The sequence below is a fragment of the Equus przewalskii genome, chromosome 27 (genome assembly GCF_037783145.1).
Source record: "Equus przewalskii isolate Varuska chromosome 27, EquPr2, whole genome shotgun sequence".
Lineage (NCBI taxonomy): Eukaryota > Metazoa > Chordata > Mammalia > Perissodactyla > Equidae > Equus > Equus przewalskii.
Window position 1 is genome coordinate 30,608,776 of NC_091857.1, and position 17,091 is coordinate 30,625,866.

General features: G+C 43.5%; 1 protein-coding gene across 1 annotated transcript in view; it reads left to right on the forward strand.

The window, feature by feature from the left end:
• Positions 1 to 16,732, forward strand: part of MRPS6 (mitochondrial ribosomal protein S6) — a 77,123-nt gene extending 60,391 nt beyond the window's left edge. The window contains exon 3 of the mRNA XM_070597213.1: positions 9,091 to 16,732. Coding sequence (XP_070453314.1) covers positions 9,091 to 9,280 — 190 coding nt within the window. The 3' untranslated portion in view covers positions 9,281 to 16,732. The remainder of the gene's footprint in view (positions 1 to 9,090) is intronic.
• Positions 16,733 to 17,091: the final 359 nt, after the last annotated feature.

A 17,091-nucleotide genomic window follows, 5' to 3' on the forward strand; every position in this document is an offset into this window, starting at 1 on the left:
AAGTGTGATAAAGCAGAAGAGGAAGAGTCTTCCAGGAAAACTGGACAGAAGTCAAGGAAAGAGGAAGGAGCTCAGAGAGGATGCATATGTGTTTAAAGAAAAAATGCCCTTCATAGAATTAAGTACAGTGGGAATGTTGGCAGTCAAAGGGTGAGGTCATGACTTGTCCATGGTAGTTTGGAAGGACATTTTGATGAGTGCTGAATGAAAGAACAAATGGGTAAAAAGGGAAGAAAGAGGTGCTGGGTGCTATGTTGAGTGACAGCTGTCCATGCCCTGGCCCCCAGGCAGCCAAAGTTATTTGGGGGTTGGGGGAGTGGGTTAAGGGCTGGGGAGTGGCAAGGAAAAGGAAATTTAAGGTTAATCACACTTATATTTTAGGCTCCAATCCAGATCCTTGCTCAAGGTAAGTAATCAATACAGTCATATACCACATTTTGGTCAACAGTGGACTACATGTATGATGGTTGTCCCATAAGATTATAATGGACCTGAAGAATTCCTATCTCCTGGTGTTGTCCTAACCTTTGTGATGTCATAGCTGTCGTAACGTCATAGTGCCACACTTTACTCGTGTGTATGTGGTGATGTGGTGTGGTAAACAAACCTGTGCTGCCAGTTACATAAAAGTGTAGCATGTTCAATTATCAGTACAGTGTATAATCCTTGATAGTGATAAAAGACAGCTGTGTTACTGGTTTGTGTATTTACTGTACTGTATACTTTTTATCATTAGTTTAGAGTATACTCTTTCTACTTATAAAAAAAAATTTGCTGTAAAACCTTATGCTGTGTTTCACCAGCAGCAGCTTCAAACATCTCATCTCTTGATTGCATCATTCTCTCTTGTGCTTGATTTAATCTTGTGTCACTTTGTTCATCATGGCTCCTAAGCACACACTATCCACTGCTCATGTTGCTAATAAGAGGCCATATTGAGGGGCCAGCCTGGTGGTGCAGTGGTTAAGTTCACACGTTCCACTTTGGTGGCCCAGTTTGGATCTCGGGTGCAGACCTGCACACCGCTTATCAAGCCATGCTGTGGCGGGCATCCCACATATAAAATAGAGGAAGATTGGCACAGAGTGTAGCTCAGGGCCAGTCTTCCTCAGCAAAAAGAGGAGGATTGGTGGCAGATGTTAGCTCAGGGCTAATCTTCCTCAAAAAAAAAGAGGCCATGTTGAGCGATTGATCTGGAAACAAAATTAAAAGTGATCAAGGACTATGAAGGTGGAAAATCAGTGATGGTTATTACTCCCTAGGCAGGCATGTCCCATTCTGCCATAGCCACAATCTTGAAGAACAAGAACAAAGTGATGAAGGCTGTTAAAGGATCTGCTTCATTGAAGGCAATGAGACTAACAAAAATTCAAGAAGGGCCTGGAGAAACTTCTAATGACCTGGATTGAAGACCAGGCACAGAAGCATGTCCTCAGCACTGTGACGATAATGGCCAAAGCAAAAAGTTGGTTTGCAATTGATGAAAGAAAAGGCTGGATCCGATTGTGATGTTGAATTTGCTGCTAGGTGTGGGTGGTTTAAATGATTAAAGAATGTTGTTCGTCACATAATGTGAAAGTGGTGAGTCTGCGAGTGCTGATGTGAAGGCAGCTGAGGAATTTTTGGAAACTGGATGAGCTGACTGTGGAGGAAAATTACTTGCCAGAGAAGATAGTCAATATGGATGAACCTCCCTATGCTGGAAACAGATGCTTGAAAGTACTTTTATCCATAAGGAGGCCAAGTCAACAAAAGGTTTCAAGGCTTTTAAGGACAGGATAACAGTCTGACTTGCGGGCAGTATTGCAGGCTACAAATTGAAACTTTGTGACCTGGCACAGTGGGAACCCCAGGATCTTCAAGCATATCAATAAGCATACACTGCCAGTGCACTACAGGAGCAATAAGAGGTCATGGATGACCCAACTCCTCTTCCAAGATGCCCTCCTGAATTGCTATGCCAGCAAAATGGAGAGGTGCTATTTGGAGAATAACATACCTTTCAAGATTTTGTTTATTGTTGATGTCCTGGACATCCTCCTTTTATTGGTGATCTTCATCCCAATATCAAAGTGGTGTTTCTGCCTCCAGACACCACCTCTTTGATCCAACCAATGGATCAAGGAGTTTTAGCAGCTTTTAAGGCCTACCCCCTGAGGAGGACATTTGCCCAGGCTATTTGCTGCAACTGAGGAAGACATTGAGACCATTCTGGAAGGATTACACTATGACTACACCAAGAACCTTGCTTAGGCTTGGGGTGATGTCACAAAGGAGTGTATGAATGGAATCTGGAAGAAGACACTCAGGAGGTTTGTCCGTGACATCAAAGGATTTGCCAAGGATGAGGAGGTTGCAGAAATCAACAAGGCTGTGTTGAGATGGCAAACGACTTTAACTCAGGTGTGGATGAGGATGACATGGAGGAGCTCCTAGAGGTGGTTCCTGAGGAACTGACTACTGAGGACTTGTTGGAACTGGAACAGGCACACATAGCTGAAGAAGAGGCAAGAGAAAAGGAAACTGCAGGAGAAGGAAAAGAGGGACACTCAAGAAAAATTTTCAGTGAAGGATTTAGCAGAAGCATTTGCAGACTTCAACAAGTTCTTTGAAAAGTGTGAAAACATGGAACATAACACTGAAAAGCTTTCATTAATAGACAGGAATGTTCGTGGTGGATTATCTGCTTACAAGAAAATCTGTGATAAACAAAACCAAGCAAACCACCATGGACATGTTTCTGCAAAGAGTGGCACCTCCTCAAGAAGAGCCTCAGGCAGGTCCTTCAGGAGGTGTTCAAGAAGAAGGCACTGTTATCATAGGAGGTGACAGCTCCATGCATGTTACTGCCCCTGCAGACTTTCCAGTGGGTCAAGATGTGAAGGTGAAGACGGTGATATTGATCATCCTGACGCTGTGTAGGCCTAGGCTAATGTGTGTGTTTGTGTCTTAGTTTTTAACAGAAAACTTTAATAAAGAAAAATTTTTAAATAGAAAAAAGCTTATAGAATAAGGTTATAAAGAAAGGAAATTTTTGTACAGCTGTAAAATGTGTGTTTAAGCCAAGCATTATTACAAGAGTCAAAAAGCTAAAAAAAATTAAAGTTTATCAAGTAACAAAGTTACAGTATGCCAAGGTTAATTTATTATTATTAATAAATTTAATGTAGCCCACGTGTACAGTGTTAACACAGTCCACAGGAGTGTCCAGTAACGCCCTAGCCTTCATGTTCACTCACCACTCACTCACTCCCCCAGAGCAATGTCCAGTCCAGCAAGCTCCCTTCATGGTAAGTGCCCTATACAGGTGTACTATATTTTGATTTTACCTTTTCTATGTTTAGATATGTTTAGATGCACAAATACTTACCACTGTATTACACTCGCCTACAGTATGCAGCACAGTAACGTGCTGTACAGGTTTGTCGCCTAGGAGCAGTAGGCTCTACCATACACCTAGGTGTGTAGTAGGCTGTACTGTCTAGGTTTGTGTAAGTACACTCTGTGATGGTCACACAAAGATGAATTTGCCTAAAGATGCGTTTCTTAGAACGTGTCCCCATTGTTACGTGATGCATGACCATAATTAAATGTGGAACAAATGAGCGGTTCTTAAGTTGGATGGTTGCAATCCTGCTGTCTGCTATGTGGAGTAGAAATAAGTGGAATTAAACCTTGGAAAATTTGGCCAAGCTGGTGTGGAATTTTCAGAGTGAGCCCAAATGGTGGTTTCATGAGCGAGCAAGTGTGCAAGTCATGCCTCAAGAAGTTTGCCAGGTATTGGAGGAGTTTACGCTGTTTTTATTTCATTTCTCGAGAAACCCTGCGAGTCTTCGTTAGCTGTAATTGCTCCCTCACCACCCCCCCATATCAAATCATTCACTGAGTCCTGCCACTTCAATTTCCTACATTCCTCTTTTATGTCAACAGCTTTATAAAGATATAATTGACAAACATTAAACTGCACATATTTAAAGTGTGCAATTGAATAAGGTTGATGTGTGTATATACCCATGAAATCACCACAATCAATCAATAAACAAATTGGTCGCCCCAAAAGTTTCCTCCTGCCTCTTGTGATCCTCCCCTCTGCTTGTACCCCCATCCCTAGAAACCACTGATCTGCTTTCTTTCACTATAGATTAGTTTACATTTTCTAGAATCTTATTTAGGTAGAATCAGACAGTATGTACTCTTTTTTACTCTAGTTTCTTTCACTCAGCAAAATTGTGATGACATTCGTCAATAGTCTGTATCAATAGTTTATTTCTTTTTATTGCCAAATAGTATGCCATTGTATGGATATACCACAGTTTGCTTATCAGTTTACATATTGATGGATATTAGTGTTGTTTATAAATAAAACTGCTATAAACATTCATGTACAAGTTGTTGTATGGGCACATTCTTTAATTTTCTTGGGTAAATACCTAGGAGTGAAATGGCTTGATCATAATAGCGGGGATATGTTTGTCTTTAAGAAAATGCCAAGCTGTTTTCCGAAGTGGTTGTATCATTTTTGCTTCCCCCTAGCAGTGCATGAGAATGCCTGTTCTTCTGCGTCCTCAGCAGCACTTGGTATGGTCAGTGTTTTTAATTATAGCCGTTCTAGTAGGTTTCTCTCTGTCGTTTTCATTTGCATTTCTCTAATGACTAATTGTATTGAGCATCTTTTCATGTGCTTCTTCACCATTGTATATCTTCGGTGAAATGCTCTTCAGATCTTATGCCCATTTTTTAAAAATGGCTTTTATTAAAAATTAAATTTTGTGAGTTCTTTGTATTCTAGAATCAAGTTCTTTATCAGACGTGTGATTTACAAATCCTAGCCTGTAGCTTGTCTTTTTATTATCTTAACAGTCTCTTTGAAAGAGCACTTTTTAATTTTGATGTCTAATTTATCAAATTTTTCTTTTATGGATTGTGTCTAAGGTGTCCCTGCTTAACCCAAGGTCACGAAGGTTTTCTCCTGTGTTTTCTTCTAGTTGTATAGGTTTATGTTTTATGTTTAGATCTGTGCTGCATTTTGAGTTCATTTTTGTATATGGTACAGATATGTATCAAACTTCATTTTTTTGCACCTAGATATTGAATTGTTCCAGCACCATTTGTTGAAAAGTCTGTCCGTTCTCCACTGAATTGCGTTTGCAGCTTTGTCAAAAATCAGTTGTGCATAAATGTATAGGTCTATTTCAGGACTCTCTGTTCTCTTGATCTATTTGTGTGTCTTTATATGAATACCACACTGTCTTGATTACTGTCGCTTTATAATAAGTCTTGAAATCAGATAGTGTTAGTCCTTCAACTTTATGCTTTATCAGCGTTGTTTTGACTGTTCTCATTCTTTGAATTTTCATATGAACTTTAGAATCAGTTTGTCAATTTCTAATAAAAAAGTCTGCTAGGATTTTGATTGCGATTCTTTTGGATCTGTAAGTCACTTTGGGAGAATTGATGTCTAAATAAATTTGAATCTTTCTATCGATGGACAAGACATCCCTCTGCATTTGTGTAGGTTTTCTCTAAATTCTTTCAGCAACGTTTTGTGGTTTTTAGTGTACAGGTCTTGCACATCTTTTGTCAGAATTATCCCTAAGTATTTTTATATTTAATTTAAGGTCTGATTATTTGTTGCTAGTATATAGAAATATAGTTGAGTTTTTGTATATTGATCTTGTATCTTGTAACCTTGCTAAACTTACTAGTTCAAGTAGCTTTTTTTTTGATAAATTTTTTCACATTTTTCCATATACACAATCATGACTTATGTATAAAGACAGTCTTTACTTCTTCCTTCCCATGCTGGATGCCTTTTATTTATTCATATATTTATTTTGCCTTATTTGCACTGACAAGAACCTGCAGTAAAATGTTGAATAGAAGTGGTGAAAGCAGATATTTTCGTTTGTTCCATATCTTAGGGGGAAAGCATCCAGATCACCAGCTAGGATGATGTTAGTTGCAGGTTTTTCAAAGATACTCTTTATAAGGTTGAAGAGGGTCCTTTCTATCCCTAGTTTGCTGCGAGTGTAATAAAAAATGGGCATGAGAATTTAAGTGCTTTTTTGTGTGTGTCTAGTGAACTGATCACGTGATTTTTCTTTTTCTCATTTGCTAATATGGTGATTTGCATTGATTGGTTTTCAGATGTTAAGCCAATCTTGCATTCTTGGGCTAAACCCTACTTGGTCATCCTGTATTGTCCTTTTTATATATTATAGTAGTCAATTTGCTAAAATTTTGTTTAGGATTTTTTCATTTATGTTCGTGAGGGACATTGGTCTGTTTTTTTCTTTTCTTGTAACATCTTTGTCTGTCTTGGTATCAGGGTAATGCTGGCCTCATAAAACAAGTTCAGAATTGTTTTCCTATTTTCTGGATCAGTTTGTATCAAAATTGGTATTTTTCCCTTAAACATTTGGTAGAATTTACCAGTGAAGCCATTTGGGTCTGTAGTTTTCTTTGCGGGAGGGTTTGTAACTACAAATTTAATTTCTTTAGTAAATATAGGGCTATTCAGGTTATCTGTTTATTCTTGAGTGAGTTTTGGTAGTTGGTATTTTTCAGGGACTTTTGGCTAAGTTGTCAAATTTATTGCAGAAATTGTTTATGATATTCCCTTACCATCCTTTTAATAGTAGTCATTTCACCTCTCTCATTCTCGAATATTGGTAATTTGTGTCTTATCTCTTTTTATTGATCAGTCTCACTAGAGGTATATCGGTTTTATTGATCTTCTCAGTGAACTAGTATTTGGTTTCATTGATTTGCTCTATGGTTTTTCTGTTTCCTGATTTCAGAGGTTTCTGCTCTGATCTTTGTTATTAGCATTAATAGTATTGTCTTACTTTACATTTAATTTGCTCCTCTTTTTTCAGTTTCTTAAGGTGGAAGCTGAGATCATTGACTTGAGGCCTTTTTCTTTTGCTACGAAGGTGTTTAGTGCTATAAATGTCCTCTTAAGTACTGCTTTCGTGGCATCCCCCCAGTTTTTTAATGTTGTTTTCATTTTTGTTCATTTCAAAGTAGTTTATGTTTTCCCTTTTGATTTCTTCTTTGATCTGTAGGTTATTTGACCCATAGATATATGTTTAGTTTCCAAGTATTTTGGGATTTTTTCCAAGATTTTTCTGTGTGACTCGAATCCCTTTAGATTTGTTGAGACTTGCTTCATGGCCCAGAATGTGGTCGACCTTGGTAAATGTTCCGTGTGCTTGAGAACAGTGCGTATCCTGCTGTTGTCTGGTGGAGGGTTCTATAAATGTCAGATAAATTGGTTGATGGTGGTGTTCACTTTTTCTCTATCTTTGCTGATTTTCTGTATGCTAGTTCCATCCATTACTGAGGGAGGAACGTTAAAAGTCTCCAACTATTGTGGTGGGTTTGTCTGTTTGTCTTTTCAGTTCTGTTAATTTTTGCTTCCTCTGTGCTGAAGCTCTGTTATCTGCTACAGACACATTTAGGACTGTTGTGCCTTCTTGGTGAACCCAGCATTATGTATTGTCTTTTTTCCCCTGGTAATTTTCTTTGTTCTGAAATCTACTTTGTCTGATATTACTGTAGCCACTTGAGCTTTCTTTTGATTAATGTTTTTACATGATAAATGTTTTTCTGTCCTTTTACTTTTAATTATTGTTTACTTGGATGACTTTCCCACTAGGCTTGGCTAAGAGTGAATGGTTGCTTGGGAAATTTTCTTATGAGTTTTGAACCCTGTTTGTGTGGAATTACACAAAATTCCATCCTTTTTCTCATCACTTCCTTCCTTGCTGAATTTGTCCATGTTCAATTTGGTCTTTCCTGCTTTCTATGAGACTCCCACCTTTCGTGCTAACACCACCACTGTCAAGTATTTACTGTGGATCTGTTGTATGTTTGCCTCTGTTCAGGGTGCTGGGGATAGAGCAACAAAATCCGTCTTTCTAGAGCAGTTATGTCTTAGTGGAGTGAGACAGAAAGTAAACATATACATACTCTTTCAGTGGTGATAAAGTGCTGTGGGAAAAAAAATAAAGCATTGAGTAAGTGAAATAGAGTAACGAGGCTAGGGGGGTGGGGGCAAGGACGATATTGCTTTAGAAGTGGTCAGAGAAGGCCTCTCTGACACGGTGACATTTGGACAGAAACATGATGGAAGTGAGGGATGAGTTATGGGCACAGAACATTTCTGGCAGAAGGAACATTGAGTGCAAAGACCTAGGATGGGAATATCTTTGGGAGAAGAATGTACCAGAACAAAGTAAGTGATGTGATGTCAAAAGGTCATCTTAACCAGCCGGAACATCGCAGAATCCTGAAACACTGCATTGAAACTGTCCTTTACCAACGCTGTGGTCCAAACCACACAATACAAGGGAGGCTCGCACGTTCAGAACTGAGAGGAGCGGCGGGCGGGAATAAAGAGGCTTCTTCCTTTGTGTTGTTGCCCAGCTGAGTGCTGATGCAGTTGTCGATCTTTAAGACCAGTGAGCTCTATGAGATGCCTGTTCGGAGTAGAGGAATGTTAAATTCTTTCTCTCATCCAAGATTCAAGTCATTTTCTTTTCGTTCCTTGTCAGTTCTTGAATGTGCAAGATAGTCTTGGACAAGTCCCAGACCTTTCTTAATCTTTTTCCTCATTTGTAAAGTGTGGCTGATTGTACTTACTGTATCTCTTAGGTACATTGAGTCACTTGAAAACTCCTTTGGAAAATTAGAAGACTAATACATGTTTTCACAAAAAACGTCAACTAATGGTTTGAAAAATTGAGTCTTGTTGAACAGCAAGTTCGGTCCTCGCACCCCTAAGTTTACCATACTTCTTGTGTTTCCCGCTGTATGTAGTGTCACACTGCTTTTTTGCTACCACAAAGTTTGTTTGGATTCAGATTTTTACGCGAGTGTAACGGGAAAAGGTCGTAGGAAAAGGGATATTGGGTATACACTACACTTCTGTTTTGCTGGTCAGCTGGCATTTCTATCTTGACAAAGAGTGTGTGTGTGTGGCTGATGTCTTTATCTGGGGAAGGAGTAAAATGAAAACATTGACCAAATTAGCGGAATTGTTGTATTTCAGAAAGCAGGAATTCACAAATTTTTATTTTATTGCAGGTATTTCTTGGTGGATTTTTATGCACCACCAACAGCTGTTGAAAGCATAATGGAGTACTTGTCTCGAGACATTGATGTGATTAGACCGAATGTTGTAAAACACCCTCTGACCCAGGAAGTAAAAGAGTGTGGAGGGATTGTCCCGGTCCCACTTGAAGAGAAACTCTATTCCATGAAGAAGAGGAAGTGAGAAGATTCACCAGATTTTAGCCTTATGTTTAAGTCTCTCACTTTTGAGCATCGTGGATTAATAATTTACAAGCTTGACCTTTATACAAGAGTGTGTTCCAGGTGCCATTTGATTTTTAAAAGGTATTTTTTGGCTCTTGATTCCCTTTGCTCTGAGAGGTGTGGGAATGGCTTGCTTAGAGCCACTTTGTCATCTGTGGTCCCAGTACACTGGTTTTGATTTTGTTTCATTAGTGTGATTTCTTTGTCAGTGAGGACTTTGTGCCCTGCAACGACACCAATATCATCTTGAACAGCAAAACTCAGGAAAACTGCCTTGGATCGCGAGCCAGTCGTTCAGGCTGTATAACCATGCAAAATAAAATTTTAAGGCCGCTGCATTATGTGAGTAACTTCTTACCAGAGTAAAACATGATTTTAAAAAACTGCAGGAAGTGTTTTGTGTCTTCCCCTACCCGGCACAGTGCACTACCCCAGGCCTCGCAGCGCCCATCTGCCCAGAAGGCTGGCCGTGTGTGGGAAGGGTGACCCGCTTTCCAGCCCGATTGCAGAGACGGGGAGAAGCAGGGGTTAGGGCCGAGTGGGGGGGTGTCTGTCTCTTGACTAATGGGCATTGTGTATTCTATAAAATCAGGAACTTTGTATCTCACAGTTAACTTGTTGTGGTGGGTGCTGCTTTTTGTGGAGAGACACGTCTACATGAGGTCTCACACTGCTCCCTCTCGTTCCTTTGCCATGAGCACCTGCCTCCTCCGCTGTCCCTCGGCCCTGGCACGCCCCTTTTGGGAGGTAGCCGCCTCTGAGTTCTGCTCCTCCTCCCTTCTGCCCACTCCTCTGATGAGTTGAAAGCCAAGTGCTTTTGAGTTGGGGAGGCCCAAAGAGTAGCTGGCACAGAGCCTGTGGCTGGTGACATACTGAGCTCTTAATTTAGGGGGACTTGTATGAAGATACAGCTCTCCTTTTTTTGTTTTTTATTTGATACTCATAAAAATCTGTTTTTTAAAAAGATGTCCTGGAAATAAAAAGACAAGTTTTATTTCGAGGATTTTTTTTGCAGGGGAGAGGTTGGGTTCGGCATGTTGTTATATGGTCGTGCTCCGCATAATGACATCTCAGTCAACGACGGGCTGCAAATACAGGGTGGTCCCATAAGTTTAGTACCATGTAGCCTAGCTGTGTGGTAGGCTCTCCCATCTAGGTTTGTCTAAGTACACTCTTGATGTTCACACAACGATGAAATCACCTAACAACACATTTCTCAGAACGGATCCCTGTCATTAAGCGACGCATGACTGTTCTTTGAGACTAAGAACCAACTAGTCTTTGCTTGAAATGCTTATAATTAGGGTTACCAAATTTAGCAAATAAAAATGCAGGATAGTCAGTTAAATTTGAATTTCAGATAAATATGTCATTCTTTCGCATAAGTATGCTCCAAATACTGCCTAGAACATACTTATAGCAACAACTGATGCGTTGTTTATTTGAAATGCAAATTTACCTGGGTGTCCTGTATTTTCTGTGGTAACCTTAGTTTAACTCACGTAAAGGAATGAGCACTGTCTAGGCAGAGACGGTCTGCTCTGCCCGGCACAGCTCTTAAGAAGGAAATGAAGCCAGCATCCAGCATCCTGGCTTTGCAACTGGCTCTATCAGCAGTGAGGTGAGTTTGAAGAGGATCAGGAGTTACAGAAGAGAACACAGCTGGCGGGCTCTAATTTGCCTCCAACTCTTAACTCCCTCAACCCACCAGAAAACCCACTGAGAAACTAACTGAAATTTCATTCCTGGTCAGTTCCAGATAATCTGTTTCGTAAGCCTGAATTTACGCCACAGTCTTAGAATCAGTAAGTGCTACCTGCCTTTTAAAAAACTTCTTTAAAAAGTTCCACACGTGGTCTCCACCACAGGCCTGGGAAGCCGAGGACCCGGGGTCCCTGGGAGCGGGGTGGCTTCTGTGGTGGGTGATGGTGAGGCTTTCTTCTGGAACAGTCTCTGGCGTCTCCTCAGAGCCGGTGAGTTAGAAGAAACTGATGAGCCTTTCCGACTTTTCTCTTGTTCTCTCAGCAACCCAGCTGACAAAGCTATGCATAAAATGTTGGAGGAAGTGCCAGAGACGAGGTGGACTCTCTGGTTATGTTAATTTGTACAATCAGATCCTGTTAAAGCAGGAGGGGGCCCAGAGATCTGGCCTCTGCCTCCCTTTGAACCACAGTGGGACTGAAGCACAGAGAGATGTGCAAGAGAGATGCCCCAGGAGCCAGGAGGAGCCTGGCTCCTAACCAGATTCATCACTTAAGAGCTCAGACAGCATCCAGCTTCAACTTCCTCCAAGGGCAAAAAGCTATAAAAAGTCTTTTGAAGAGCAATGGTTCAGTAAAGAGGGCTATTAAGAACGATAGACTGGAAATAAAAGGGATGAAATGAAGATTATCTGGGAAAATATGCCACTTCCTGTTCCATTAGGTATTTCCTGAAAGCGCGGGCTGTCAGCCAGGGCTCGAGAGCACCAACTCCTCTACCACACGGTTTGCACCTCGATGTGCGTTCACTCAGGTGCTGTTGGAGGTAACTTTCCATAGCAACCTTTAAGGTTACTGCGTGCACACTGCATGCCATGTGCTATATGTGCTGTGCTGCACACGTGTTCTCTCTGACCTCGGTCCTTCCAGCAGTCCTTTGAGGGAGTGTTGTCACGCCTGTGTTTGGGATGAGGAAACAGGCGCAAAATGATTTGACCTTGACCCCACAGCTACCAACTGAGAGCTGGGTTCCTGATCTGGGGACGCTGTCACCACGTGGTCTTTTCCATCCAACAACATCGAGGATGTCTTTGTCCTCTCAGGTTAAACAAGGCCCTTGCTTGTCTGGGGTGAATTGTTGCCACTCAGGTAGTAGCAGTTGTCCTTATGGCCTGAGTGTGGTGCTGGCACTTTCTTTTCCTGCATTTGCTAGTCCCTGGGAGGACGATTGACGCCATTGGGCATTCCAGGTCACACAAGTGTTCAGAATCCTGTGGCACAGTTTAGAGAGTGTTAGCAAGGAGGCTGGCTAAGTAGGACAGCTGTGCTGTGTGCCAGTTCCTCTCCTTGGAAGTTCCAAAATGAAGCCACTGTCCCTTCCCCCTGAGCCACTGATTCATAGCTGGACCCTCAGACGCTAAAGGGCCGTTGCCCCTTTGCAGGCTGTTAGAGTGTGCGGTGCCTGAGCGGGGCATGTATGCAGGTCATTTCCAGGCTGCATATTTACTGGCAGAGCCGAGAGTATGGGGTCCTCCTGCCCGGGCTGGTGGTCAGGGGAGCAGTTTGGTGGTCCACTCCTTCAGTGAGCGAAGAGTCCCTGTCCTGGTGGGCTGACAGCTGGGGAGGCAGAAAAGTGTGGTGGAGCTAAATGGGGGCCTGCTGCCAAGGGAAGGGCAGGGACGTGGTCGGGCTGAGAGCCGGAGGATGAGGAGCCCGTCCTGTGATGTGAGGAGGACACAGTGCATGCAGAGGCCCTGAGCCCCCGAGCTGGAGGACGGAGAACAGAGGGCAAGAGAGGAGACATGGCAAGGAATCGAGGGGTCAGATCTGGGAGACAAGACCCCCGAGGAATACGCATGCAAGGGTGGGAGTCTGCTGAAGTGAGGTGAGCCGCAGAAGCGCAAGAGGCGGGTCTCAAGGCGAAGCAGCTACCCCAGAGTGCTCCCTCTGGGCTCACGTCCCCACAAAAAGGCTTCTTCCTCGGATTTGTCACCTTGACTATTTGTGGTCCACTTTGGACAGGATCGAGCTTCCAGAAGTACTTCGTTTTTGCCTGAGGTGTGGGCTCAGGGAGGTGGAGAGAGAGACGGAGGCTGTGCACCCAAGAAGCTAGTCTCAGATGCGCCTCGAAAGCTGCTTCCTGGAGACACTTGAAGTGGAGGCATTCAGCAAGCGTCTGCCTCGGAGACGATTAGTGCTGTACCATGAGTGTCAACAAGGAAGGACCGTTAAGCCCAGATGAGCCTTTTAGATTTTTGCCGGAAGACCAGGTTCCTGTTGATGGAGATGAAATATTTGATGAAAGGGTTACAGGAGTGTTGAAAGCATGAGTTGCGTTTCCATACTTCTAGTTGATCTGGACCAGCAGTTGTCTACCTCAACCCACCTGAGGTACACAACCCAACACACCTGAGGATGCTTTTAGCAAGAGCTCAAATGGATCATCTTCCTTTACCCTCCTCAGAATTCCACAAGGCAGGAATTACACCCATTGTACAGATGAGGCACCTGGAGCTCAGAGAAAATAAGTGACTCGTCCAAGGCTACAAAGGGAGGAGTTGGGAGTGTTGATTCAAAAGTCTCCCTGTGATCCACTGCGCCCTCTGGAGGCGGATCCCTCCCAGCAGCCCAGGCCGTGCTCTGAGGGGCCTGCTCTGAGCCACCTACGCCCCTGCGCCCTCCCTACCTCACACCCAGCCCGGGGCCCCAGGCTTCAGCACTGGAGGAGGGGAAGAGAGGATCTGGGGCTCCTTGGGAGTCTTTTTAATTTCAGGTCTTCTCCTGAGAACAACAGAAAAAACCGTGAGTGCACCCTGGAGACCAGGCCTGCTTTTTGCATGTTTTTCCCTGCTGTGTAATTTCCCACAGAGCTTTTTTTCTCTCCACACTACTCCAGGGATGTATTTATAGAGCGCACACATGGCAGGTCCTGCCCTGGGCAGGATGCAAAGTTGAATGGGCAGTGTGCCTGATCTCAGGGCTCTCAGAGATAGGTGGAAATAGTATCAGAAAACAGGCCCTAATACAAATAATAATTGAGATTCGAAGCGAGTGCTGTGGAAACGGACAACTGGATTCGTTACTACTTGGAATGGGAGGAGGCGTGGCTTTCCAGCAGAGATGGCATTTAAGCCAGCGTGAGAATGGCTAGTGTGGAGCATGGCTGATGGGAGATGGGAGGTGACAGAACTGCACGGTGTGATACGGGAATACCTGGGAGTGGGTAAATGGGCTGTGATGGTGGGAAAGGGCTTGGAGGGTGGGAGAGGTTGGGAATTCTCTCAGGGGAGGGTCCAGGTCGCTGTCTACTGATGAGGACATTTCATAACTACTAAGGGGTCTTTTCAAAGAGCCAAGAATGAGCACTGGGCATATTAACTTGCAATGAAATGTGCCTCCTAATTGACCAACCCCCCATGCTGTTCACATATTTGTGAGAGAAATATGATTTTACAAATTCACCATGGATTGGGACAAGGAGGGTGGAGGCAAGGTTTTCCCATGTTCACCTGCAGGCACAGTGGACTGGACGGTGGAAGGGCTTGCACACAGTGCTCCCTAACGGCAGTGGGTGTGCTCTGAAATGCCGTGTCGGGGCGCATTTGAAAAGTACACATCACTCTTTCGTTGTTGGGGTCTGGGCTGCTGTCATTTGTGTCAGGAGGGCTCAGCGAGAGACTACTGAACCTGGAATCGCCCTGAAGAACCATTTGCCAGTCCCTGCCCTGTCTTCTGCCCCTGGGCGTGGGCCATTATGGTGTTGATGTTGGGAAGTTTCCAGAGTAATTTGTGGGATTCTTGGTCACCCAGAAGAAAAACGTAGTAATGGAATGAGCATAGAACTTCGGGTCAGAGACCTCCTCAGTGGCCCTGCATTGCCACTCAGGAGCCACGTGATCTTGGACAATTCTTTATCTTCCCTCAGCCTCAGGCTTCAGTGTCTTCACATGGAAAATGTGGCCGGGGAGCCAGCTGGTCTTGAAGAGCCTTCCAAGTGTATGAGGCTCTGGACCGAGTCTCACTGCCCGGTTTGCCGAAGGGTTATTCCATCAGTAAGTCAGGAACCTGCTGGCTGGTGGGGTGGGGAGATGGAGAAGGGTTAAAAGAATTTCTCAGGGGCTTATGTGCACACTTCTTTTCAGCTTCTCATAAGCATAGCTGTTATTTCGGTTCTGAGGGGCTGACTCTAAAGAGAATAGGCGCTCTACTTGATCACAAGAAAACAGCAAAGGGAGTCCCAGAGGCCAACACAGTCATTTGCTGGGTTCTAATTGCCAGCGTTCTTTCTGCTGAGAACAAAGCTTTAAGGGATGTGGACTTAGAGCCAAACACAGGCACGAGGCATTATTAGTCCACAGAAGGAAAACAGTGTGGCAACCAAGAAGTCCTTTGGGGGTGACAAAGCCTGCTTTTTGGAGAGGGGCACCAAGACCCTCAAAATTAACCACTCCATTTATAGCAACAGCAGCAATACCAAGATAACTCTGCACACTCCCAGCCCCCGCCAGCCCAACGGGGAAATTAGCAAAAGTCAGACTCCTGAAACCGGACCACGTCACCAAAGTGCTCAAGACCCTTGAGTCGCTGCAAGGGGGAAGAATGGCTGTCTGGGTATCACATCTGAACCCTTTTCCCCAGAACACCTGTACCAAGCTGTGACTTCTCTGGGGAAGGAAGTGTGATTTCATCCTGTTTCCCAGGGAAGATTTGCCCCGAGAGGATTCCATTGCGAGCAGAAAAGAGAAGTATGCGTTGTTCAGTGGTCACCATCAGAAGTAGGGATTATGCAAAATGGACTCTTGACCTCGCCATTCCAAATGAGTGGGAGACTCCACTGTTTCCGTAAAGCTTGTATTGAGCTAAATGGTGTGACATGCATGTGGCACCCTTTGTCCAAGTGAATCCGAAAGTGTAAGCACCTCTGTGGAAGACTAGATACTTTTTTGACAGAGATGTCAAATTCTGTTAACTGGTACATTCAATTCTCATTATTTGAAGATTGTGTGTTTGCCAATTTGCCCACTCGCAAAAATTTATTGGTAACCCCCAAATCAACACGCATAGTCTTTTCAAGGTCATTGACTGATAAGAGTGGCAAAAATTTGAGTCTTCTGACAAGTCCGTTCCCAGCCTAGGTTGAACAAGGAAACACTCTACCTTCTTGTTTCAGCTGTCATATTGCAAATGTGCCTTTTTTGTGGTGTATTTCGTGTCATGTTTTTGCATTTGTGTGCTTTTTGTTGGTTATTTTGCTGTTTAAAACAGCCCCCAAGTGTCGTGCTGCAGTGCTGTGCAGTGTCCCTAAGCATGAGAAGGCAGTGATGTGCCTTATGGAGAAAGTAACTGTGTTACATGAGCTTTGTTCACATGTGAGTTATAGTGCTCTTGGCCTTCTTCAACGTTAATGACTCAACAATATACATTAAATAAGGTGTCTTTACAAAGAAACACACATAAGGCAAGATTGGATATTGATGGGTTGACATAAATGTTATGATCAGAAGCTTGCAGGAACCTAACCCTGCATTTCCTCTAGGAGCAATGGTGTTCTCTAATTCAGTGTTCCCGGCAACTTTATAGGACATACCTATCGCTAGAATCAACTGTGTTTGACTCTGGGGTTTGTGCTTTGTTTTCCTGCTAAGGACCTCTTTGACATCTTTCTCTAATTCTCTGACTTTTATCTGCAATAAAGGAGATTTTTATTCCCACCATTGTTCTTATTCTGCTTGCCTGGTTTGTCTCCCGCCACCATGCCTTCCCTCCCCATCCACACTTAGTTTCATCCTCCGCCCTGGCTCCTGTCCACTAGGGAGCTGTACATCTGCACGAGCCAGGGCCCCTCTCTCTGAAAGGAGCGCTTAGTGCCTCCGCAGAAGGGTTTGGCGAGGTGGCCAGAAAAAGCCAGACTGTGAGAGAAGAACTTGGACACAGTGCTCCGTTGATCTCCCAGCATTAGGAGAGGGCAGATGCGGTGGGGTTTATTTAAGGCCATGGAAGGAAGCGGGTAATGAAATAAGGAGTATAGCAGCCCCCCCTCAGGGCCTGTGGTATCTCAAGGGTTTTCCTA